We start from the raw sequence: 27,519 nt of genomic DNA on the forward strand, positions 1-27,519 counted from the left end.
ATTCTCAGTAAATCCAGTACTGGGGACCTTAAAGGGGTTCACAAAAGACATTGTTTTGGCCAACATTAGATTGGGGGGGGATATCAGCAACTCCATTGATTAGATTATTAATGTGACCGCAGCGCTTGTACGTTGTTACTCCATTCATCATTTAGGATATGCACAAAGGTAGCTAAACCTCGAGCTTTGCCATCTTCAAAAGTCATATAAACAATGAAAAGGTGGAGGAGGGGAATACATGGAACTTTTGCTCGCAAACAAGGTCCAGCTGTGGGACCCCTATTGGCCACACATTTATCACCTATCTTTTAGATAGTTGGTAGGTTCTATGGGACAACCTCTGCTAAGGTCCTTTTACACTAAGATTATTAGGAACACTTTTCATGATAATCAAAGGCTAAACAGGCTGCTGTTCACAAGACGAATGAGCAAAATATTGGTTCGAGGGATGAAATTATCTTTAGTGCTGCACAAAAGGTCATCCTACTTGGCAGCACATCGTCCTGCGTAAACAATGGCAGCCTGTGCGCACATAATAATCTATTACAGATCGTTCAGTAAGAGTCTTACCTAAGGTGTCTGGGTTAATCTCTGCTCCATCAACAACAAGTTTGTCACTTCCACCGATATGCAGAGATTTCTGCTTCATTTCTAGCTGTACATGTTATGAAAAGAAATACAATTAAAATGCCAAATAATAACAGTGATGGAGTCATAAAGTAAGTACAGATTACATGAAGAAGAACAGATTCCTACCATCCATATTCTAATCCCATCTGCCAGAGCATACACCTGGGCAAATTCTTCACTTAGACCAAGACTGCCACTACTGAGAACTATAAGAAATGGAAAAAATATGAAATTATTTTACAGAGGACACAAACATACTTTTATCAGGCATCAACCGTTTTAAATAGAAGTAGACCCAGTGATGAATTTCTCACAAGACTTGTCTGGCTTTAGAAATTTAAGCGAGTAACATTTAGTCTGGGTCCATGGTGACTTTGGCTTCGACAAGGGTCGAAAAGCCAAAGTTCGCTGTGTGTAGCTGCTACATTCCAGAATATTGGCAGTGAATGGAGCCACACTGTGACCAGGATGGTACTACTGCCAGCAAACAAGAAAGTTGGACCTTTGGTGACTTGTCACAAATCCCAACGTGGCCCCATCCACTTTCATTATATGGTGGTGCGGAACTTTTGATGTATGTACGCTGTCGCGGCAAGAGTCTCAATGTAGCTACAGACTCATAGTCTTGGAAGGTTGGAGCCAACCGCACATTTACAATGAAAAGGAGTTGAGTCTCTCTCCACGTTCACTATTACTATACTGAGACATTTTATTAGCACATTAACCCCTTCATAACCTTGGGATTTTCTGTTCATCCGTGTTCGTTTTTCACTCCACTTCTTCCCAGAGCCATAACTTTTTTATTTTTCTGTCAATATGGCCATGTGAGGGCTTATTTTTTGCAGGACGAGTTGTACTTTTGAACGACATCATTGGTTTCACCATGTCGTGTACTAGAAAATGGGAAAAAAAATTCCAAGTGCGGTGAAATTGCAAAAAAAAGTGCAATCCCATGCTTGTTTTTTGTTTGTCTTTTTTGCTAGGTTCACTAAATGCTAAAACTGACCTCCCATTATGATTCTCCAGGTCATTACAAGTTCATAGACACCTAACATGGCTAGGTTATTTTTTTTTTTATCTAAGTGGTGAAAAAAAATTCCAAACTTTGCTTAAAAAAACAAAAAAAAACAATTGCGCCATTTTCCGATACCTGTAGCGTCTCCATTTTTCGTGATCTCAGGTTGGGTGAGGGCTTATTTTTTGCGTGCTGAGCTGATGTTTTTAGTGATACCATCTGTTGATCGCCCGTTATTGCATTTTAATGCAATGTTGCAGTGACCAAAAAACGTAATTTTGTCGTTTCAAATTTCTTTCTCGCTACGCCGTTTAACGATCAGGTTAATCCTTTTTATTTTATTGATAGATCGGATGATTCGAAACGTGGCGATACCAAATATGTGTATATTTTTTTTTTAATTCGTTTATTAATTCCAGAGTAAAAAAACAATGCACACATTACATTTATCATTATTAAGTATACCATCAGATACAAATGATTACAGAACATCATATCCAAAGTTCACAGAAGTAATAAACTGTGCATGTTGAATCACTAGTACCTACAAAATACCTACTATACAACTTAAACAACTTTAACCATTAGTAGTAAGTCACCAAAAGAAAAACAGATTTAAATTTGCTCCGCAACGATGTCCCAAAATCACATGCCCTCCCTCCCGTGTATATATCTAATCAGCGCAGACTACAGAGTATGATAAGATGAGTTCCATCTACCCCAAATTTTTTCGAATTTACCTGGGCATCCTCTATTATGGTACAGTGTTCTTTCATATGGGATAACAGAGTTCACTAGGTCAATCCAAGCTCCGAGAGACGGGGAGGAGCTACCCATCCACCTTAACGCCAGTACCTTTCGTGCTAAGAAGAGCGTTTCTCGAAGGAAGATCCCAGTATGGTGATCCCAGGACTCTGTATCCCACACCCCGAATAAGCAAGTCAATGGTTCAAGTGGGACAGGGATTGACAATAAAGATGTTAACAATGTCGTGACCTCTTTCCAATAGTGAAAAATTACTGGGCACCTCCATATCATATGGATAAAATCCGCATCACGTGTGTAGCATCGTAGGCAGTCTGACGTATGGAGGCGACCCATTTTAAAAAGTCGTGTTGGGGTCAAATAAATCTGATATATAATATATAGCTGGGTCATCCTGTTATTAACTGAGGGAGAAACTTTAGTTGGAGATTCTAGAATATCTTCCCACTCCTCTCCCAGTGTATCGGGAAGAAGTCCCTACCATTTCTTCTTTAAAGAGTTAATAGTGAGCCCATATCCCACGGATAATAGATATGTGTATAAAGAGGAAATGAGTCCCTGAGGACCCTGTGATTTGAGAATGCCTATAAGGGGTAGAGATGAAATTGCTCGACTTGCACCCATATTTCGCATATGTGACTGGAAAGCTGACCTTAGCTGTAAATAACGGAAGAATTGAGATCTTGGGATATTGTAGGTATCCCGTAATTGTTCAAAGGATACAAAAACCTCCTGGTCATATATATTGCCCACCGAGAGAACACCATATGAGATCCAGAACTCAGTAGATGGGTGATTCAGTAATTCTGGGAAATAACTATTATGCCACAGTGGCATTTCGGCTATTATATCTGCAAATTTAATAACTTTTTTAATTTGTCTCCATATTAATCTCGCTTGTCGAAGCAATGGCAGCAAACGGGGAGCACTGACTTTCTCCATTTCCAAAAAACCCAATGGACAGTCAATCCGGGCAGAATGGATTATATGGCTTTCTGAATTAGGTAGGGAGTTGCTAGGCATCCACTTGCTTATCGCCCTAGCCTGCCCGGCAAGATAGTATAGATAAAAGTCTGGTAAGGCTGCCCCACCCCCCTTTTTCGGTCTCTGTAGAGTAGATAGTTTGAGTTTGGGTCTGGTCTTCCCCCATATAAAGGACGTGGTCAGGGAGTTTAAGTTTGCAAAGAAAGACTTGGGTATTGGCACAGCACTATGTTGGAGACAATAATTAAATTTGGGGAGCAATATCATTTTAATTAAATTAATGCGACCTGCAACGGAGAGAGGGAGTTTGCTCCAGGTTATAAATTTAGATTTGACCAGGTCTAATAGTGGATAAATATTAAGTCGTAGGTCCAGCTGACTATATTGAGACATATGAATTCCTAGATATTTGAAACTGGAGACTACAGGTAGTGACGAGAGATTTTTGAGACAGGGCATCGGCGCATGAGACAGAGGCATCAGAGTAGACTTATCCCAATTTATATAGAGACCAGAGAGTTTACTAAAATTATCAATAGTCGTTATTACTCGTGGTAGTGTTTCTTCTATTTTATCCATAAATATGATCATATCATCAGCATAAAGACCGATGGTATCCACACGATCCACAATATTTATTCCTTTAATATCCGTGGAGGACCTTATGCGTATTGCCAAGGCTTCTATCGCGAGGGCAAAGGGAGCCGGGGACAAAGGACATCCCTGACGGGTTCCCCTATGCAAGGTAAAGGAATCAGAGATAGAGTTATTCACGATTACCCGTGCCCTAGGATTCCTATATAGTGTATCTATCCCTCTAATAAATTTGTCTCCAAAACCGTATTTCTGTAGACATGCGGAGAGAAAAGGCCACTCGAGGGAGTCAAACGCTTTAGCTGTGTCTAGGGATGCCAGAGCCCAATTATTATCCAATTCTAGGGAGCTATATTGAATCACTGATTGGACCCGCCTAATATTAATGGAGGTACTTTTCCCGGGCATAAAGCCAGTTTGATCTGGGTGTATAAGGTCTAATATGATCACATTTAGTCTAGTAGCCAATATTTTAGTTAAGATTTTATAATCTACGTTCACCAATGATATGGGGCGATATGATCCACACTCCAAGGGGTCCTTTCCCTCATTTTTAAGTACAATGATATTTGCATCATAAAATGTTTCAGGCATAATTTCTCCCTCCCATATATTCTGAAGCACCTTCAATAAAAGTGGTGCCAGGTGGTCACGATATTTTTTATAGAACTCAACGGGAAACCCGTCAGGTCCAGGGGCCTTCCCGGTGGCCATGTCCATTATAGCATGTTCCACTTCCTCCAGAGTAAACTCTGCCTCCATAAAAGCTTGCTGGGTTGGGCTCAGTGAGGGGAATGTTATATCTGATAAATAGTCTGCACATTCAGGGACCCCAAGACCACTACCCGATTTGTACAATGACTTATAGTAACTAATTACAAAAACATCGAAGAATTTCCTCAGTAGAGGATACCAACGAACCATCGAGTGTCCGAAAATATGTGTATATTTGATTTTATTTTTATTGTTTTATTTTGAATGGAGCGAAAGGGGGTTGATTTAAACTTTTATATATTTTTTTTATTTATTTCATTATTTTTTATTTTTTTTTTTTTACTTTTTTCATGCTTCAATAGCCTTCATGGGAGGCTAGAAGCTGGCATAGCCTGATCGGCTCTGCTAGATAGTAGCGATCTGATGATCGCTCCTATGTAGCTTAATTACAGGCTTGCTATGAGCGCCGACCACAGGGTGGCGCTCACAGCAAACAGGCATCAGTAACTATAGAGGTCTCAAGGACCTCTATGGTTAATATCCTGACGCTTTGCTGACCCCCGATCATGTGACGGGGTCGGCGATGCGCGCATTTCCAGCCACGCGGCTGGAAGCGGTAGTTAAATGGCGCTGTCAGTGTTTGACAGCGGCATTTAACTAGTTAACAGCAGCGTGTGGACCGCGATTCCACTCGCCGCTATTGCGGGCACATGTCAGCTGTTCAAAACAGCTGACACGTCGCGGCTTTTACGTGGGCTCAAAGCCGGAGCCCACATCAAAGCAGGGGATCTGACCTCGGACGTACTATCCCGTCTGAGGTCAGAAAGGGGTTAAGTAAAGTTCTCATTCTACTTTATATCATAGGTGAATACACGATGGGTTCTCAAATTCAAAAACAGAATACAAGTCAAAGGTGGATGAATATCCTGCATTTACCATCGCACTTTGCATCGGGACAGAAGGAATGCCAAGGACAGCGACTAAAGATTCTCATTCTACTAAATGTTTTACTCTGTATAAAACGTTTGACAAGTGGCTTCCATGGACAGCGACTGAGCTCTGGAGTTTCATATTTAATAATTTGTTTTAAGGATTATTAGGGTCTGCTGCCAATTGTGTGACTGTCAAAACAAACATTGTGGCAAACTGCTTATTTCACTTGCAAAACAATTGCTCGGATTTTTTTTTTTACCGCAGTCTATTTTCAATAAAATATAGGGATTTTTGTATACTCACCACAAAATCCTTTTCTCCGAGCCATTCATTGGGGGACACAGACTGTGGGGTGTGTGCTGCTGCCACTAGAAGACTGACACTAAGTGATACAAAGAATTTAGCTCCTCCCCTGCATTATACACCCTCCTGCTGGCTCTTCGCTAACCAGTTCGGTGCAAAAGCAGTAGGAGATCAATAACATATGAGCATATAGCATGTCACATTATATTATACATGAGAGTATAGCATGTCAAATTATAAAACAAGCACAAGCTAATAACAGGGTGGGAGCTGTGTCCCCCCAATGAATGGCTCAGAGAAAAGGATTTTACGGTGAGTACACAAAAATCTTTATTTCTCCATCGCCTCATTGGGGGACATAGACCGTGGGATGTCCCAAAGCAGTCCCTGGGTGGGGACAATATCAGATCAGGCCCTGTGTAACCGCTACTTACAGTCATGGCCAAAAGTATTGACACCCCTGCAATTCTGTCAGATAATACTCATTTTCTTCCTGAAAATGATTGCAAACAAATTATTTGGTATTATCTTCATTTAATTTGTCTTAAATGAAAAAACACAAAAGAGAATGAAGCAAAACATTGATCATTTCACACAAAACTCCAAAAATGGGCCAGACAAAAGTATTGGCACCCTCAGCCTAATACTTGGTTGCACAACCTTTAGCCAAAATAACTGCGACCAACCGCTTAAGGTAACCATTAATGAGTTTCTTACAATGCTCTGCTGGAATTTTAGATCATTCTTCTTTGGCAAACTGCTCCAGGTCCCTGATATTTGAAGGGTGCCTTCTCCAAACTGCCATTTTTAGATCTCTCCACAGGTGTTCTATGGGATTCAGGTCTGGACTCATTGCTGGCCACCTTAGAAGTCTCCTGTGCTTTCTCTCAAACCATTTTCTAGTGCTTTTTGAAGTGTGTTTTGGGTCATTGTCCTGCTGGAAGACCCATGACCTCTGAGGGAGATCCAGCTTTCTCACACTGGGCCCTACATTATGCTGCAAAATTTGTTGGTAGTCTTCAGACTTCATAATGCCATGCACACGGTCAAGCAGTTCAGTGCCAGAGGCAGCAAAGCAACCTCAAAACATCAGGGAACCTCCGCCATGTTTGACTATAGGGACCGTGTTCTTTTCTTTGAATGCCTCTTTTTTCTCCTGTAAACTCTATGTTGATGCCTTTGCCCAAAAAGCTCTACTTTTGTCTCATCTGACCAGAGAACATTCTTCCAAAACGTTTTAGGCTTTTTCAGGTAAGTTTTGGCAAACTCCAGCCTGGCTTTTTTATGTCTCGGGGTAAGAAGTGGGGTCTTCCTGGGTCTCCTACCATACAGTCCCTTTTCATTCAGACGCCGACGGATAGTACGGGTTGACACTGTTGTACCCTCGGACTGCAGGGCAGCTTGAACTTGTTTGGATGTTAGTCGAGGTTCTTTATCCAACATCCGCACAATCTTGCGTTGAAATCTCTTGTCAATTTTTCTTTTCCGTCCACATCTAGGGGCCACAGTGCCATGGGCTTTAAACTTCTTGATGACACTGCGCACGGTAGACACAGGAACATTCAGGTATTTGGAGATGGACTTGTAGCCTTGAGATTGCTCATGCTTCCTCACAATTTGGTTTCTCAAGTCCTCAGACAGTTCTTTGGTCTTTCTTTTCTCCATGCTCAATGTGGTACACACAAGGACACAGGACAGAGGTTGAGTCAACTTTAATCCATGTCAACTAGCTGCAAGTGTGATTTAGTTATTGCCAACACCTGTTAGGTGCCACAGGTAAGTTACAGGTGCTGTTAATTACACAAATTAGAGAAGCATCACATGATTTTTCGAACAGTGCCAATACTTTTGTCCACCCCCTTTTTTTATATTTGCTGTGGAATTATATCCACTTTGGCTTTAGGACAATTCTTTTTGTGTTTTTTTTTCATTTAGGACAAATTAAATGAAGACAATAATACCAAATAATTTGTGTTTACAATCATTTTCAGGAACAAAATGAGTATTATCTGACAGAATCGCAGGGGTGTCAATACTTTTGGCCATGACTGTACAAGTGCGCCACCGCGGCCTGCAGAGTCCGCCTGCCCAGACTCACACCTGTGGAAATCTGGGAATGATAGTGCTTCAAGAATGCATGCGGACTGGACCAACCCGAAAGCTTGCAGGCGTGCTTTGCCGACACCTGGTGCCTAGAACCCAAGAAACCTCGATAGACAGGGAGGTAGGCTGACATCTAACACGGAAGGACTTCTGGATGGTGTAACAAATCCACCAGGCTAACATGGCCGATGAAACGGCTAGACCCTTCCTTTAACCGTCGGGAAGCCTTCTTACCGTCAGGAATCCCAAATAAAGCGTCCAACCTTCAGAAGGACGCAGTCCTCGAGACATACCTACTCAGAGCACTAACTTCGCCCAGAATATGGGGATCCTATTCCTTTTTGTGGACTGGTGCCGAAGGAGATGAGGGATGAACGATGTTCTCGTAACAGTGGGAATACAATACCACCTTGGTAACAAGGGACGGGGATGGCCTGAGGACAACCTTGCCTTGAAGGTAATAAGGGAAAAAAAGTCTGAAAGAACAGAGCAGCTAGCTCCGAAGAGTCGTCAGTATGACGAGATTGCAGAGAAAAAAGGGTGACCTTCCCTGATAGTAAAGTCTGTCTGGATCAAAAGGAGTCTACTGTAAGACTCCCAGGACCATTAAGGTCCCAAAGATCTAACGGTATGCGATAGGGAAGAACCACATGTGAAGACTCCCTGCGAGGAAGTCCATATTTGCAGTTTTGTTGCAATAAGATGGAAAAATACTAGTTCCGCAAACTAAAAAATTCTGACGTGGTCAGTGCGGATCTCCCAGGATCACTGGGGCCCTTCCTGCTTCCGAAAGGCTCTCGGAAGTAGTAGAAGAGGCGTTATGGAAACTGGTACCATGGAAGAACCAGAGCATGCACTGCAATGCCTTTTGGATCTCGAGGCCGAACCATGAACTAGAGTACATTGGCGTTCAGTCTGGACACCATCCGACCTACATCTGAAGTGCTCCAGAAAAGGCAGATCTGATGGAAGACTTCCGGGTGAAGTTCCCACTCACTTGAGGCGGGACCCTGACGGCATCTGCCATCCAGAGTTCTACTCCTGGGATGTGTAGTGCCGAGATCACCTGAATGATAGATCTCGGCCCATCAGAGAATGTGAGGTACCTCAAACATGAAGCCTGACCATTGGGACCTGCTAGATGATTGACGTATGGCACAGCCCTTGCATTGTCCGATTGAATTGGGATGGGGTGACCCACCAGAAGGCAGTGGACCTGCTGTAGAATTAGCTGTACCGTTCGGATCCCCAGTATAATGATCAGGAGAAGAGGACTGGCATCGGAAGTCACTAATAACCATTAAACCGGGAGAAAGTATCGCCCCTGGATGAGGAAGGAGCTCAGAGACTACCCTCTGAAAGCCTGTTTGACCTGCAGAAAACGAGAGGAGCGAAGGAAACCGCTTTCATTGTTGTCACCATTTTCCCTCTGAACCCTCCTAGCAAATCGAAGGGATGAGTGAGCAAGTGCGCAAGCTCCCTGTTGAAGGGCCATGGCCTTGTCTCAAGGGAGAATTACCAACCTTCTGGAAGTGTCCAGGATCATCCTCAAAAAGGAATCTGCTGGGCTGAAATGAGGAAAAGCTTGTCTAAGTTTACTGTAGCTGCCAGCCCCGGTGAGAAAGGGTATTGCAAGAGGTATAGACGACTCAGTGCAGTCCTGGAAGAGCGGCTAAAAAGTCGACCAGATAGGGCAGGACGACCATGCGTCTAGGGTGCAAGAGAAACATGACAGCCGCCATAACCCCTGCAAATACTCTGGGTGCGGTAGCAAGGCTGAAGGACAAGGTCGTGATTTGAAAATGCTGTTAGCGAATGGAAAAGCGAAAGAATTTTTGAAGAAGGGGAAAAAAAAAAAAAAATCGAAATGTGAAGGTAAGCATCCCGAATGTCGGTGGATGCCAGAAACAACACCTTTCTCCGTTGAAGTAGTGGCTGAGCAGAGGAACTCCATCCGAAGAAGGGGGACCTTGTCAAGCTTGGTAGAAGTTTGACGTCCAGGATCGGTCTTACTTTTCGGTCCCCTTTTTGGAACCAAGATCCCTTAGATCTAGACCGTCCTGGTCAACTCATCCACTGCTGGTTGGGTCTATAGGTAACATGCGATCCTTTGTTCCTGTGTGGGGAACGCTCCCAACTTCTCACCGAATAACTGATCACCCTAGTAAGGGAGTGATGTCAGAGGCTTTTTGAACGCAGAGTACGCTTACATTCTCTGAGCTATAAAGTCCTTCTGAGTGTAATGGTATTTGCTGCTGACAGCGCCGCGCAAGTAGCCGCCTCCGAGAGGCGTGAAGCAGCTAGTCTCCCACTCAAGAAATTTGATTGACCAGCGGTACTGTCTTCGGGAAAAGGTTACTGTTGTGAATCAAGGAAGTTAAGGTCTCCGACCAGGAGACCATTGCTGTAGCAACCCATGCGGCGGCTAAAGAAGGGTAGAGCGCTGAACCCGAGGCCACAAGACGGAACGAACCAGATTTGCTATCTGACAGTCCGTTGTATTATTTAATTGATGACCCATCGGGCAGGGATACTGGAAGGTATACCACAGGAGATTCTACCCTGTTTATCTGGCAAGTGGTAGAATGCGCGGCTGCATCTGGAAGGCCAAGAAAAGCCGTCTCTTGCAAATCGCCGCTTTCTTTTGACGGTGCTGAGTTAAAATGATGAACCCTCAATCTACCATCCTCTTAACAGGTAAGTGGAGACGGATCGTCTGCCTTCTTGCATTATCTGCTTAATAGTGGTGATGCAAAGGGGGATGTTCGGACGCCAAAAAGGGTGCCTCTGTACATCCACAGAGTTCAGGTCACCGGGTGGACAGGGCTAATTGTCTGGTGTTAGGCCTGGCTGCAGAAGAGGATACATGGAGGCGACACTCCGTGGGCTCGTCTATTGATGTGTTGGGAGATCGGTGCCCTTTAAAAGGACCTGTTGCCCCTAAGAATCAGACCTGGCATGGCATCCCACATCCTAGAGGGGTATACGTGGAGGGGACACCCCACGTGTTTGCATATTGGCCGAAAAAGGATACCGCGCTTGCAGAGGCTTCTGTCCAGTGAATCACTTATCCGGACGCTCCCTGTCCGGGTGAATGGCAAATGCTCTCCTCATGAGGGACACTGCGTGAGCTAAAGCCGAACCGAGGTCCTCGCCAATCTACAGAGATTTTCTGAAGTTCTGGTGAGTCCAGAACCAAGGCAATATCCGATCCATATTCAGAGACTTGTTCTCAGCAAATCATTGGTGAGGGATCAGGAAATTAAACTTTCGTTTTCTAGGCGCGTGTACGTTTCTAGACGCCTGTACGTTTCTAGAAAACTTGCGGCCCCTGCTAGCCGACGGCTCGCATGAAGGAGAGGGACCATCTATATCGGTCCTGCGAGCACTCCGAACCACAGAGGGTTCACGGAGGGATTCAATATCTTGGTCAGAGAAGCCTTGGGTTGCGGCAGTGACAAAGCCCACTCAGGGAACTAGGTACTCTGGGATAAGCTGGGGTGGGCGGCGGAGGGCACCTGAGCTCATTTAGGGAGACCGGTTTCGGACTGGTCATGTGCCTTTAAGACAGGGAATATTTGTCATGAGCCTTTAAGACTAGGGGATACTGGTTCTGTGCCATTAAAAAAAGGGAATGCTGGTCAAGTGCCTTTAAGACAAGGGAATGCTGGTCATGTGCCTTTAAGACCAGGGAATACTGGTCTTGTGGCTTTAAGACCAGGGAATGCTGGTCATGTGCCTTTAAGACTACAGATTACTGGTCGTGTGCCTTTAAGACCAGGAAATACTGGTCATGTGCCTTTAAGCACAGGGGGAAGATGCAGGGGGGAGAGCAGTACTTTCTTACCCAGCTGCATGTGCCCCTTCAATGCAGAACCATAGCCCCTGTGACTTCCATGAATAGGCCCAAGCCGAGGCCTAAATTTCTGCAGCCGGAGGGAGCAATACCAGGGGTAGAATAGAGAGGCGTTGGCGGTTGGTCGAGAGAAGCGAGCGTTCCCGTGCCAGGTGAGAAGCGCCAGAAAAAGTGGGCGGAGCCGCCTTAGCGTGCCATCGTGCGGGCGCGGCTTCCGGGATGCGGCCTACACATCAGCCAAAGCCGGGGGCTAAATTTTTGCAGCCGGCCGGAGAGTTACCTCAGGGAGGTGGGCCGCAGGGAAGCCATGGCTGAGGCTGCCTGTCAACATGTGAATATCCCATCGCTGACTGGATCCACTCACTATCGGTGCGCGTCTCAGCATGGAGCCGCCGCGATGACTGGGTTTCAGCGCCGAGGAAAGCGCACGCACGCTATTGTTCTGCTGCAGGTCCACCCTGCGTGGATGGTGCAGGGATGAAGGGGTAAACCTCAATCCACCGTCCCTTTGTTAGGGAGGTGGCGAGAGACCGTCCGCCTCCTTGTACCATATGCTTTAACAGTGGTGTGACAGTGGGGGCTGCTCGGACGCTGAAGAGAGGGTGCCTCTGTGCAGCCACGGAGTTCAGCCCCCGGGTGGACAGGGCCAGTTGTCCGGCAATAGCCATGGCTGGGGAAGAGGATATGTGGAGGCGACACTCCATGTGCTCGTCTGTTGATGGTGTGGAGAGATCGGTGCCCTTGAAGGGACCGGTCACCCCTAAGAATCAGCTCAGGCGTGGCACGTCGCAGGAGAGGATACGGAGAGGCGACACTCTCTGTGCTCCCCTGTTGATGGTTCGGGGAGATCGGAACCTTGAAAGGATCCGTCGCCCCTTCGTTGTAAAAAGTTTAATCAAAAATGTAAAGATAAAATAATAAAGAGTTGTGGGTCTCAATAGCAGACCTGTCCGCACTAAGCAAGAACTGATTAGCTGAGAGCCAGCAGGAGGGTGTATACTGCAGGGGAGGAGATCACTTTCTTTGTATCACTTAGTGTCAGCCTCGTAGTGGCAGCAGCATACACCCACTGTCTGTGTCCCCCAATGAGGCGAAGGAGAAATAGGGATTTTTGTGTTACTCACCGTAAAATCCTTTTCTCCGAGACGCTCATTGGGGGACACAGGACTGTGGGGTGTATGCTTCTGCCGCCAGGAGGCTGACATTAAGTAAACTTGAAAAAAAGTTAGCTCCTCCTCCATCGTATACACCCTGACACTGGCTACCAGAGACTCCAGTTTGATGCAAAAAGCAGTAGGAGAACAAAACACAAAAAAATAATATAACAGCATATGTACAGAAAACTTATGTCTAGAAAAGATCCTACTGACTAATGTAATCAGATAAAACCAAAGCCGCCAAAAGGCTACCAGGGAGGGAGCTGTGTCCCCCAATGAGCGTCTCGGAGAAAAGGATTTTACGGTGAGTAACACAAAAATCCCTATTTCTCCTTCGCCTCATTGGGGGACACAGGACTGTGGGATGTCCTAAAGCAGTCCCTGGGTGGGAAAGATAACTCACCAGTAAAAGACATCCAGACAATGGTAGTCCTATAAATGTGCCACTGCTGCTTGAAGAATCCTTCTACCCAGACTTGCATCTGCAGAGGTCTGGGAGTGGACATTATAATGTTTAACAAACGTATGCAGACTAGACCAGGTCGCAGCTTTGCAAACCTGTTCTGCTGAGGCCTGGTGCCGAACGGCCCAGGAAGCCCTCACCGCTCTTGTTGAATGAGCCTTGATTCCGGCCGGAACCGTCATGCCCATGGTGCGATAAGCCTCCAGAATGGTCGCCCTTATCCACCTGGCCAGGGTAGATTTTGAAGCAGCGCATCCCCTCCTGCGACCCTGCGGAAGGACAAATAGAGCATCTGTCTGGCGAAAAGGAGCCGTACGGGAAATATACCTCCTCAGAGCCCTCACCAGATCCAACGTATGGAGAGCTTTTTCTATACGGTGTGTAGTTGCCGGACAAAAAGAGGGCAGAACAATATCTTCATTGATGTGAAAAGATGAAACAACCTTTGGCAAAAAGGACGGTGCCGGTCTGAGAACTACCTTGTCCTGATGAAATTGCAGAAAAGGGGGACAACAAGAAAGAGCTGCCAGCTCCGATACCCGTCTAATGGATGTTAAAGCCACTAAAAATACAACTTTCCAGGAAAGAAACATCAAAGAAACATCTTGCAGAGGCTCAAAAGGAGTGTTCTGTAAAGCCCTTAAGACCAGATTAAGGTCCCAAGCTTCCAAAGGAGTCTTATAAGGAGGGACCTTATGAGCGACTCCCTGGAAAAAAATCCTGACCTGAAGATTAGTAGCAATCTTGCGCTGAAAAAGGACTGATAAAGACGAAATCTGCCTTTTAAGGGTACTTGGAGCAAGCCCAGAATCAAGGCCTGCTTGAAGGAAGGCTAGAATGTTAGGAATGGAAAAACGCAGAGGAGGCAGCCCGCGCACTCTACACCAGGAAAGGAAAACCTTCCAAGTGTGATAGTAAATCCTGGCCGAGACGGGCTTACGTGCACTGATCATGGTATCAGCTACTTTTTGAGAAAACCCTGCCTGAGTTAAAACCCAAGATTCAACGGCCAGGCCGTCAAACGTAGGACCCCTGAGTTCTGGTGGTAGATCGGCCCTTGAGATAAAAGATCCGGCCGATCGGGGAGCCGCCATGGAACCCCGGCGAGAAGTTGTACCAGGTCTGCATACCAGGTTCGTCGAGGCCAATCCGGGGCGATCAGGATAGCCGGTACTCTCTCCGATTTGATCTTCTTGATTACCCTCGGGAGCAGTGCCAGAGGAGGGAACAGATAAGAGAGATGAAATTGGTTCCAAGACAGTACCAGCGCATCCACGGCGATAGCCTGGGGATCTCGGTACCGAGACACAAAACTGGGCACCTTGGCATTCACCTTGGACGCCATTAGATCCACGTCTGGAGTTCCCCAAAGATGGGATATCTGCAAAAAACCTCGGGATGGAGAGACCATTCCCCGGGGGCTAGACCCTGACGGCTTAGGAAATCTGCCGCCCAGTTTTCTTCGCCCGGAATGTGGACCGCTGAGATCACAGAGTGATTTCTCTCCGCCCAGAGTAGAATCTGTTTTACCTCCTGCATGGCTGCCTTGCTGCGGGTGCCCCCCTGGTGATTTATGTAAGCTACCGCTGTGGCGTTGTCCGATTGAATTCGGACAGGGGGACCCGCCTGAAGATGGTGAAAACGTAACAAGGCTAGCCGAACTGCTCGAATCTCTAAGATATTGATGGGGAGATCTGATTCCCGAGAAGATCAGCGTCCCTGAGCTGTGTGATGGAAGAACACTGCTCCCCAACCCAGGAGACTGGCATCTGTTGTGACCACTAGCCAATTGGTTGGGGGAAAGGGCTCCCCCTGAGTAGAGATGAGCTGTTTAGCCACCAAGAGAGCCTGCTTGATCTGAAAAGACAACCGAAATCTGCGGTTGAGAGAGAGAGGATTTCTGTTCCACACTGATAGGATTGCTCGTTGGAGGGGTCGAAGATGAAGCTGTACAAACGGAACCGCCTCTATGGTTGCAACCATCTTTCCTAACACCCTCATCCCGGACCGAATCGTATGAGGGTATGGTTGTAGAAGATTCCTCACTTCCCGCCGAAGGGCTAGGACCTTGTCCTGGGGAAGGATAGATAGGGCTTGAGAGGTGTCGAAAATCATGCCTAAAAAAGAGATTTTCCGAGACGGCTGTAGGGATGACTTCCTTAAATTTACCAACCAACCTAGACGGGAAAGGGTGTCCAGAGTGATGCCGACATTTTCCCTGCAAGATTGAAATGTCGGTCCCTTGATTAGCAGATCGTCTAGGTATGGCAAGACGACTATACCTCGGGAGTGCAGAATGGACACCACAGTCGACATGACTTTTGTGAACACCCTGGGAGCGGAGGCCAGTCCGAAAGGTAATGCCGTGAACTGGAAGTGTAGATTGTTTACGGCAAACCGGAGAAATCTTTGATGAGGCGGAAAGATGGGAATATGAAGATAAGCATCCTGAATGTCTACTGAGGCCAAAAATTCTCCCTTTTCCAGAGAGGCGATGACCGACCACAGAGACTCCATCCGAAAGTGTCGAACGCGGACAAACCTGTTTAAGAGTTTGAGATCTAGGATAGGCCTCACTGCTCCGTCCTTTTTGGGCACTACAAAAAGATTGGAATAAAAGCCCTGAAACCTTTCTTCCTTTGGAACAGGAGAAATGACACCGCTGATACGGAGAGACTCTATGGAATTAAACAAGCTTTGACGGAGAGATTTGCACCTGGGAAGACGGGATGGGAAGAACCGGGGAGGAGGAAGACGGACCAGCTCTATCTTGTAACCTGAAGATACGAGCTCTGCCACCCACTGGTCGTGAATTACCTGAAGCCAGACCTGGCGAAGTAAAAATAGACGTCCGCCTACTTTTTTGGAGACACCCGGAGGAGGCCTCCAGTCACTTGGCCGAAAATCTTTGAGTCCTAGATCCTCTGGATCTAGAAGACTGGGGACGCATTCTTCCCCCATGGCTGGCCGTATAAGAGATCCGACCGTCTCGGTCCTGATTGGGCCGACCCTGCGCAGGAGAGCCTGATGCTGGGGCCCATCTGACATAGCGAAAGGTTCTAAAACGGGCCTGAAATTGGCGCCGAAAAGGCTGTCTAGCCTTCTGCTGAGGAAGAATCTTGCTTTTCCCTCCTGTGGAGTCAGAAATGAGCTGATCCAGCTTTTCTCCGAACAAACGACCACCCTGATACGGCAGGGATGTAAGAGATTTTTTAGAAGTAGAATCAGCCCGCCAGGACCTTAACCAAAGGGCCCTTCTGATGGCAATAGCATTAGACGCAGCCGAAGAAGCACCATCTGCCGCATCCAGAGATGCGTTAATCAGATAGCAACCAGCCATAGCTACCTGAGACGACATTTCAGCCAAATCCGCTGACACATTACCTTCTTGGAGAGCCTTAGATAACGAGTCTGACCAAGATATCATAGCCCTGGCAACCCAAGTTGCTGCAAAGGAAGGAAAAAGTGCTGAGCTTGAGGCCTCAAAGACGGAACGAGCCAAGCTCTCTATAAGACGATCCGTAGGATCCTTAATCGATGAGCCATTAGGGAGAGATAGCAACGTGTTAGAGGCTAAACGGGACACTGGAGGATCTACAGAAGGATTTTCTGCCCAATCACTACAAAGTTCCGAAGCAAAGGGATACCTAGCCTTCAGAGCTCTTTGCCCTGAAAAGCGTTTGTCCGGGTGGTCCCGATTGCGTCGAATCAGGTCCTCGAACTCAGGATGAGAGGAAAAGACCCTATGGGCCCGTTTAGTCCGCTTAAATGAGACCTTATGATCAGAGGAAGAGGCGAGCTCGTCTTCTATCCCCAAAGACTGATTGACAGCTTCAATTAGGCTGTCTACTGACTCCTGAAACCCAGGTTTATCAAAATTAAGAGACCCTTCCGACTCGTAGTCAGTCTCAACTTCCCCGCTTTCTGCAGGGGAAGGAGAGCGAGATACGGAACTCCAGGATGCGGAAGCACCTGAGTGCCTGGGCGACGCTTTGCGAATCCGCTTTCCATGCGTCTGTCGAGTGAGAGCGCGGCCCCTGCAGGCCGAAGACTCCAGAGACCCCGAGGCCCTCTCTGAGACAGGTGGATTACCGGTCCCGACCGCCGGGGTCTGCAGAGATTTGATCGCTTCATTAAGGGACGCCATGGATTGTGGCAAGGACGTGACCCATTCCGGTGGAGCTACCCCAGCATCTGCTTGAGGGACCGGAGCCGGAGAGACTACTGGAGAACTGGCAGGAAGGGGGGCTCCTGGACGCGTTCAGAGTCACAGGCCTCGCAGAGGCGATTACTTTGGGCGTGCGGAAAAAGGGCACTACAAGATACACAACTGGTAAAAAGAACCGTGTGAGTCTTAACCCTTCTAGACATAACGATCCGTAATGCTATACCCAGGGCCAGAGACTGGGAAAAAAAGAATGCTTCAGCCAGATGGGGGAGAAGCACTTACCCCAGTCCTGTGTCCCCACGAATACAGAGATGGATCCTGACAGCACGATACGGAGCCCAAATGTGCTGCCTTATATGTCCAGCAGGCTATAGGGGGGAGGGACCGCCAAACTAAGCTGCAGCCTAGAGTAGGCCCGAAGCCGGGGCCTCAATTTTCCCCCTCAGTGAAAGGAGAAGCCGGAACCGGATGTGACGCGCCGGAAGGGGTGGAGTCCCGCAGCGCGGCCTGCTGGACGGAAGTCCCGGGCTCCAGGAAGCAGCCCCACGCCTGCAGGAAGCCAGGCAGGGCCGAAGCCTCTGGAGGAACAGCGGCGCCGATCTCCGCCTCCAACGCCGCGGCGTCGCTCCGGAAGACGCTGCGGCGCCGCTGACCTAACGCCGCGGCGCCGCTCAGGATAACGCTGCGGCGCCGCTGTTTTAACGCCGCAGCGCCGCAGGCGCCGCCGCGCCGGAACAAACCGCAGCGCCGCCGCCCAGCACACAAACAGGACGCCTGCCTCACACGGAGATGCCGCAACAGGTAACCTAACCCGGTGCCAGGAGCCCCCCTTAGTCACACCACACTCAGCGAGGGGTGGAAATAAAAGACGGTGCAGGAACCCAAACTCCATTATCCCCAGGATAAGGAGAGGGACCGTCCTCCACCCCGGCTAACACCCCACGCAGGGGTGTAGAAATCAGGGGGGAACACACGGACGTCTAGGTGCACCTGTACAGCCTGGGGTCTAGATACCTCAGGGTGGTCAGGGCCAAGTCCAGTGAAAAATCCCACGTAGCGGGGAAGGATACGTGGAGAATATCGCACGTGCTTGCCCGTTGATGGTTTGGGGAGATCGGACCCTCAAAAAGGTCCGTCGCCCCCTCAATCCAAAATGTTGAAAGTCGGGTCCAAAAATCCAGGACCCAGAGATGTGCCTCCTTGAGACACTAAGCATAAACTGGAGTCTCTGGTAGCCAGTGTCAGGGTGTATACGATGGAGGAGGAGCTAACTTTTTTTCAAGTTTACTTAGTGTCAGCCTCCTGGCGGCAGAAGCATACACCCCACAGTCCTGTGTCCCCCACAGTCCTGTGTCCCCCAATGAGGCGAAGGAGAAATAAGAAATTACCATATACTGTAGTACACAAAGCAGCAATAAATTCTGATTTCTAGAAGAGATTGCCATAGAGCCCAATGGTGATCTACTAGCGTCTCTGGAACATCAGTTGTGCTGTGTATTAGTAAAACTGACAAGTTTAATAAATTATTTATTGAAAATAAGTACATTAACATGAAATACCTTCAAAAACATTACCTTGAGAATAGCATTAAGCAGTATTCGGACAATCAAAGCAGTGAATGGCACCTTAAAAGTACCAACATACGTCTTTACATGGCACCTGTCACTTGCGCATAATAATTAAGGATCCCGGGGCTCTTCTGATACGGTCTCGTTTCAGTTTTGCATTGTGTCGCTCCATAGCGGAGATATTTACATTTGTTGCTTTTGGAGAGCAGTATGAGAAATCGCATGCAGACTGGGCGTTTCTTCAGTGTCATCTATAGAGGCACGCGTTTTCACTTCTTTCCAGACTCTGTCAATCACAGCTTGGCAGCTGATTTAGCATTCTAGGAGTCAAAGACGCCATTAAGCTGTGATTAGAAAAGTTTTTGAAGAAAGGGATGAAAGAGCATCCCCAAAAGGAGACTCTGAAGAAAAGCCCAGTTGGACTGCAAGCAAAGATTTCACATATTTTGTTAAAACAATATGAATAATCATCCAAATCTTGCATCAGGGCCCATCGGACCCTTGTTACACCACGGTTAGTTACAGACTCCCTTTAAGGTTAACAAGACACGAAACATACGTATAAAGTACAAATAATAATTAGCAAATGCTATGGATATATAAAACACATACAATGAAAAAGAACAATTGCATATATACTGATTTATATTAAAGATAGGCTGTCACTATATTATAGGGCTCTAGACACCAGAAAATCCCTCTATTGTGAAGATATTGGCGTTCTTAAAGCGAATCTATCCTCCCCGGGATAAATCTAAGCTATTTCTATGGGCATACAGGTAACAGAATGGGATAACCAGTTTTACCTTTAAGCCTCATAGTTGTGATGTAGATGTTCAGAAAGTAAGTTTTAATGTTATAGGTAAAAGATTTGTTCCAGGCTCTGGGGTGTGCGGTGCCTGTAAGAAATCCATGCCTCCTCTCTTCGTTATAATGACACCCCTCTCCCATGTACGTCACATTGACCTGTGACGTGCAGTTGCGGTGCTGTAATCCTGCGCATGCACGGTCCACTCAAACCTTATCCGTCCTATGAGCAGAGTCTTCATCGATCTTCTACGCAGGCACTGGTGAAAGTTACTCACCTGTGTAAAAGTTCGATGAAGACTCTGCCCATAGAAGGACGGATAAAGTTCATATAACTGTGGGGGGCGTGCCCTGGACGGCCATGTGAGAGGACGCTGAGGAAAGAGCTCCCGCGGCCACAAGCATAATTATCCTGAACAGACATTGCTGGCTGCCATAAATCTAGCCTTATCTGGAAGCTGAATCACCAGAGCGTGAAGGAGAGCTGTGGAGACACCGGGAGAGGCTCACAATGACGCGGAGGAGGCAGAGAGATGCGGGGGCAGGAGAGACTGGAGGGCCCCAAGATGGCGCTGAGGCTAGAGCAGAAGCCGAGAAGGAGAATGCTGCCTGTCAGAAGCGCATGGAAGCTGCAACAAAACTTCAAAGGTTTGCCCAGGTGGTTGGTGGGGAAGAGGCACAAGAGGCTATGGAGGAGAGATCTGAAGGAGAGGAGGAGGAGAAAACTGATGATGGAGCGAGGGGGGCACAGAAGGGGGAAGAAGAAAGTAGCATGGCTGCAGCAGGAGGGGCTGAGAAGGAAGTGGAATTGAGAGGGGAGCCGACTATAAAGGATGTCTTTATTCTTTTATCCTCTTGTAACCAGTCCCTGAATGATTTAGGGGAAATTATACAGATAAAGGCTGCCATACAGAAAATGGGTAAACGCAAGGGGGAGGTGGAGGAGGGGAGGAGTACTGCGGAGGATCATGTGGTTCAACTACAAAAAGCAGAGAGAAAGTTTGCCCAACAGATATCGGAATTGGCGGCAAAAAATGAGGATCTAGAAAACAGATCCAGAAGAAATAACATCAGGATAGTGGGTCTGCCAGAAAAAACAGAGGGGAGAAATCCTACAGAGTTTATTGAAAGCTGGTTGAAGGAGAAGGTTGGAACTGAGATTCTGACAAGAGTCTTTGCTGTGGAAAGAGCGCACAGAGTTCCGCCGCAGCCCCCTCGCACTGGAGCCAACCCTCGTACCATGCTGGCTAAGATATTAAACTACAGAGACAGAGATATTATTCTCAGGAAGGCCAGAGAAATGGAGGATCTCACTGTTGACTGACAGAGGATTGCCATCTACCCGGATTACTCTGCTGTGGTCCAGAAACAGAGAATGCAATTTACTGGCATCAAAAGGCGACAGAGAACTGGGGGTGCAATACGCCATGTTTTTTCCTGTGAGGTTGAGAGTGGTTGCCTTTAATAAGGCTCATTTCTTCACGACACCAGAGGACGCTACACAATGGATCGACATCAATGCCAAGAAACTACAAGCGGCGGGAGACTGACTTTCAGTGGAGGCGTGAGCCTTTATTGTTACCAAGATGTTTGGGATAAGAGAACTGGGTTGCTATTTGTACCCATTTAATATCTGTGTCTCTCACTTTTGGAGGAGTGGAATATGACTGGGCTTAACTATTATGCCAGTTAGAGTTGTGCTGGAAAATGAGGGGTGGGGTGGGGATTGTTAATAGGGTGTACTACAAACAATGTTTGTTTTGTTTTTTCTACTCTCTTTACTTCACGGTTTGTTCTGTACTGTTAATAATTAATGTAAAGAGATGTGGTTCTAAGGGTCGTGGGAGCCAGTTAGAGGAGGTTACTTAGGTGAGAGTGCTTCAAATGGGCCAAGGAGCCCCACTCTCGATGAGAGGAAAATGCTTTATCTTGGGGGAGGTTGGGGTGGGGGAGAGGGGTTATACAGCTCAGGTTAAGGAGTAGGATTTTCTTGATGAATGTTCTGTATCATGATAGGGGACCGTATTAAAATACTGAGTTGGAACGTTAGAGGCCTAGCTGACAAAACTAGATGAGCGCCGGTGCTACAATACGCACGAGACCAGAGGGCCTCACTGATATGTCTGCTGGAGACACAGTTGGTTCATCAGAGGGTGGACGTCTTACGCAGGCTGTGGTTGCAAAAAACGTATCACTCCACCTTCTCTACATACTCGAGGGGGGTGTCGGTGTTGGTCCCAACAGGGGTGCGCTATGAAGAGATGAAGGTGTATGCTGATGTGAATGGACAGTATGTGGTAGTGAAATGCAGAATGCTTGGTATTTTGATGTGTGTGGTGGCTATGTACATTCCTCCTCCTTATTCAAGTAAAAAACTTAGAGAAGTGTTAGAATTGATTGGACAGGGAGATCCGATGCCGCTTTTAATTATTGGAGACCTTAACAATATATGTGATGATTTCTGGGATAAAAACAAAAATACTCAAAACAGGTCGGAAAGCCATATTACGCCGTTCGGAACATATATTCGAGAGATCGGTATGACTGATTTGTGGAGAGTGCGGCACGTGGGGGAGAGGGGATACTCTTGCTATTCACCGGCTCATGATACTTTATCCAGATTAGATATGGCGCTCGGAAACAATATGTTTGATTCTATGGTGGGAGAAGTGAGATACTTGCCACGGGCGATCTCTGATCATAATCCGATAGAGGTGGAGTTATGGCCAATGGGGACACAAGCATGGCATAGGGGAGAGTGGAAATTTCACCCTAACTGGCTGAATAAGAGTTTGGAGGGCATACAGTGGGAGGTGGAGGAGTTTTTTGAGATTAACGAGGGCAGCTCGGACATACCCACTATATTGGAGACGATGAACGCATATTTGAGAGGTTTGCTGTTCAGGGACATCAGTAGATGTAAGCGGCGATCAAAACAGGCGGAGAATGCCTCAAGGGAAAGGCTGAGAATTGCTGAAGATGAGATGGCCACACTGGGTACCCCTCAGGCTGGGAAACTGTTAAGAGAAGCCCAAAATAACATGGATAAACTTCTTCTGGAGAGGGCAGGGAGGAAGAGAGAGTTCCAACGACTAGCCTTTTACCAGGAAGGGGAGGTAGTGGGACATATGCTCTTGCTGGTGGCGTCGGCCCAGAGGGGTACACCATTCGTACATTCACTAGAGCCTGTTAACGGTATAAAAGTGTCAGAGACCTCTGAGACCTTAAGGGTCTTTACGGACTTCTACGCGGATCTATACTCCTCTGGTGTGGACCCATCGGGGACTGACAACGTGGCATTTCTAGAAGGTATTGTCCTACCTAGACTGAGTGAGGAGGATAGGGAAAGTTTGGAGGGACCTATCACGGACGAAGAACTAAGTCGAGTTTTAAGAGCCATGGCAAGAGGTAAAACCCCAGGAGCAGATGGATTGCCAGCTGAAATTTATAAGGAAGTGGAGGAGGTGTTGCTATACCCAGATTACGAGTAGTTTTGGAGGAGGCTAGGAATGGGGGGATTCTCCCAGCCTCTATGAGGGAGGCCATAATAGTTGTAATCCCGAAGGAAGATAAAGATTTACGACTGCCTGAATAATATCGCCAGATTTCTTTGCTCACAACGGATGTTAAACTTCTGGCTGGGGTGTTGGCGGCCCGATTATCAGTTGTTATTTCTGGATTGATTCATCCAGATCAATCGGGCTTTATGCCAGGCAGGTCCACGGCAGTCAATCTTAGAAGGCTTTTTTTAATTTACAATTGGGGGCTGATAATGGTGGGCATAGAGTTATTGCTTCTTTAGATGCCCATAAGGCATGTGACAGTGTGGAATGGGGATACTTGTGGCAGGTATTGCAATTATTTGGCTTCAATCAACAATTAGTGTCCTCGGTTCAGCTATTGTATGCGCAACCATCAGCTAGGGTGAGAGTGAATGGGGAGCTTTCTCACATGATAAGGCTACATAGAGGGACGAGTGCACGCTCTCCCCTCTTGTTTGCTTTAGCCGTGGAGCCACTGGCCGCCAAGATTCGACAGTCCGCTAAGGTCGCTGGGTTTAAGTATGGATTGATAGAGGAAAAGATAGCGCTTTATGCGGATGATATACTGCTGTTCTTGAGTGATCCACATGATTCATTGAGTAATGCAATTCGGCTCATCGAGGGATTTGGTGCTTTGTCGGGGCTTAAAATAAATTGGAATACCGTATATACTCGAGTATAAGCCGATATTTTCAGCCCAGCGATGACAGCGGGTGATCCAGCGACGAAATAAAGTTCTGGCCTTCTAGCTCCGACCAGCGATGTCACAGCAGGATCCTGATCGCTGCTGCGTGTCAAACACAACGAGATCGCTATCCAGGACGCTGCAACGTCACGGATCGCTATCGTTATCGTTCAAAAGTTGCTCAGTGTGAAGGTACCTTAAGTTGCATTTATCTGTTGTAGGCCGAATTAATCTCATTAAGATGATTCTGATGTCTAAGATACTGTATGTTCTCGATAACTCACCTATCTGGATACCACGTGTAAAATTCAAATTGAATAACCCTTTATTTAGAGGCCTGGTGTGGGGAAGGCAACACCCGCAAATTAGATAGGAGACGCTTCAACGCCCTAAGGACACGGGAGGCTTGGCTTTACCTAACCCTGAAATATATTTCTTGGCGGCCCAATGTCAGCATTTAAAGGGCTGGGAACATGAGTCGTCCACCAATATAGCACAACTTTTGATAGAAAGGGTGGTGAAGAGAAGTCCGGCGGTACAGTGTCTGGAAGATGGATCCCTAGGGATACTGGGGAAGAAATACCCAACATTATTTCTGATATATAAAGTATGGGGGAGAGTTAAACAAATTTGCGGGGTTGCTTGTCTGACCACGTTTTCTCCGCTGTGGTTTAATAATAATCTACCGGAGTTTTTGGCGATGGGACAAATACCAGAATGGCTAGCCAGGGGGATCCGGTATGCCTGCCAGATTTTAGAGCGACGGGAGTTGAAATCTTTTTCCCAGCTACAGTCGGAATATGGTCTTAAGGCATCTAGGGGGTTCCAATATGCATAAGTACGGCATGCGTTTGTGGCCCAGAATGAGGGGGATTGTTTCCAAATTCAAAACGACTTAGTATTAGACTACATCTGTGGAGTGGATACAACGAGGGGTGCTATTTCATCTTTATATAAGGATCTGCTTCACACTCACCTATTAGAATATCTGATTGGTGTGAGGGCTAAATGGGAAAGAGAGCTGGGTCGTTTAGAGGATGAAACGTGGGAGTCTGTATTAGAATGGATACCGAAGCGATCACTGAATGAGCCGTATAGGCTCTCCCAGCTTTATATTGTACAGAGTGTATAGATCCCCGGATGTCCTGTATAGAGCTGGGCTGAGATCTGACTCGGAATGCCCTAGATGTAGGAATGATAGTGCTGGAATGTTTCATATGTTATGGTCGTGTTCGAGATTGACTGCTTTTTGGTTGGTGGTTGTATGCTGGATAGAAGGGGCATACAGATGTGTAATTCCAAGAGAAACTTTGGTGTGAGTGCTGGGGTACGTGGAAGAGATAACTGTGGATAACAAGCTGAAAATAGCAATCGCTAGACTACTATACATGGCTCGAAAGGTCATAGCCAAAAATTGGATCAAAGAGGAACCTCCCTCGAGGGGAGAATATCTTAAATATGTGAAGCAGGTCATTACCCTGGAAAAGGGTGTATATCAGAAAAGAGGGAAGATGGGCCTGTTTGATAAATTGTGGATGCCCTGGCTGGATCTAGGCTAGGGGAGGCTAAGAGAAGTTAGGCCTGAGGAGGGTTCGCCTATATATTTATGGAGTACTCGTGTACAAATAAAAGTGATTGCATATGGATAACATATATATAATACTACAGGATATGTTAAGAGGAAGGCGTAAGCTGTCTAAAAGGGAAGGAGGGGGGCGGGATGGGTAAGGGAGGGTTAAGAGTGGGAAAAATTGAAATGTATACCTTAATGTGAAATGTTTTATTGTACTCGTAGGCTATGTGCACACGTTCAGGTTTTTTCGCGGTAAAAACGCTATAAAAACTCATTAAAAACGCATACATTATGCATTCTATCATTTAGAATGCATTCTGCATGTTATGTGCACATGGATTTTTCGCGTAAAAAAAGCATCGCGGTAAAAAAATGAGCATGTTCATTATTTTTGCGGATTTTCTGCGTTTTTCCCGCAATTCTATGCATTTGGGAAAAAACGCACAAAAAACGCGTCAAAAAAGCGTCAAAATCGCGGTAAAAACGCATGCGGATTTCTGGCAGAAATGTCCGGTTTTTGTCAGGAAAATTTCTGAAAGAAATCCTGACGTGTGCACATACCCTTATATTTAATAAAAAACATTTGAGTAAAAAGGGGTCACATAACTGCGCAAGTGAATGGCGCAGTGTGGGATTACAGCGACGCAACTGCACGTCATAGGTCAGTGTGACATATATGGGAGAGGGGGGCCATTATAATGAAGACAGGAAGGGATTTCTTCCAGGCACCGCACCCTAGGAGCCTTTAAGAAATCATTTACATATAACCCTAAAACTGCTTTTCTCAACATCTACACCGCAGCTATGAGGCATACAGGTAAGACTGGTTATCCCATTCTGGTACCTGTATGCCCATAGTAATCGCTTAAATTCATCCAGAGGGGTGACAGATTCTCTTTAAAATGACCCTTTCAAAATGGTCCATTTTAGCAGATACTTCTATGTAAATGCTCGTAGGAGACTCCTGAGTTCCAATCCATGCTTAGCACACAGATGAAGCCGGGGTCATACACCTTGCTTCACTGCTCATGTAAAGATGGACTCATCTCAGAACATTTCCATACAGTAATGCTGTATTTTAAATTCTTCATAAAGAAAATGCTAAAAAAGCTACACATAGCCCCAGAACCCCATCCCTTCCTCCCGTACATGGGTACAATTGAATCAGCATGCATTCCCAGTAAGGGAAGTAAATCGTTGCTAGACTCCTCTGGTAGCCCAACATCTATCCCCTGAGAAGAATCGGGTGGTACCGCCATACCCATTATGTGGCCGCTGGAAACGGCTATTATACATCTAAATGTGTATGGCCAAGGTTATCCATCTTTGTATGTTAATACAACCAACGTACTTACCATATCTTTGCAGTTTTCCATACAACTGTGGCGTAAGATATACTAGTGCAGCAAAGGTGCAGTTCACAGCTTGATCAACCGCAGAACCAGCTACTAAATCATTCTTTGCCAGTTGTTTCTTAATGGCTTGTACCAGGCCTTTGAAAAGTTCAGAATTAGGGCCACAGAAATCCTGGGTAGGATCTGAGTTTGCAAAGTCAAGGAGAAAGTTACGACAGTCATCTGCATGAGAGTTCTTAGTCTGGAAATAAAATAATAATGTAAAAGAGCATTTACATAATATTGGATTCCAACTCAACACTAT

At 46.5% G+C, this 27,519-nt stretch overlaps 1 protein-coding gene across 1 annotated transcript in view; it reads right to left on the minus strand.

Moving 5' to 3' along the window:
• Positions 1-27,519, minus strand: part of LOC138658809 (zinc finger ZZ-type and EF-hand domain-containing protein 1-like) — a 280,359-nt gene that overhangs the window by 81,971 nt on the left and 170,869 nt on the right. The window contains exons 26-28 of the mRNA XM_069745866.1: positions 27,216-27,456; positions 757-836; positions 571-655 (exon numbers count right to left, since the gene is read on the minus strand). Coding sequence (XP_069601967.1) covers positions 571-655; positions 757-836; positions 27,216-27,456 — 406 coding nt within the window. The remainder of the gene's footprint in view (positions 1-570; positions 656-756; positions 837-27,215; positions 27,457-27,519) is intronic.

This window comes from Ranitomeya imitator, chromosome 1 (genome assembly GCF_032444005.1).
Source record: "Ranitomeya imitator isolate aRanImi1 chromosome 1, aRanImi1.pri, whole genome shotgun sequence".
NCBI lineage: Eukaryota > Metazoa > Chordata > Amphibia > Anura > Dendrobatidae > Ranitomeya > Ranitomeya imitator.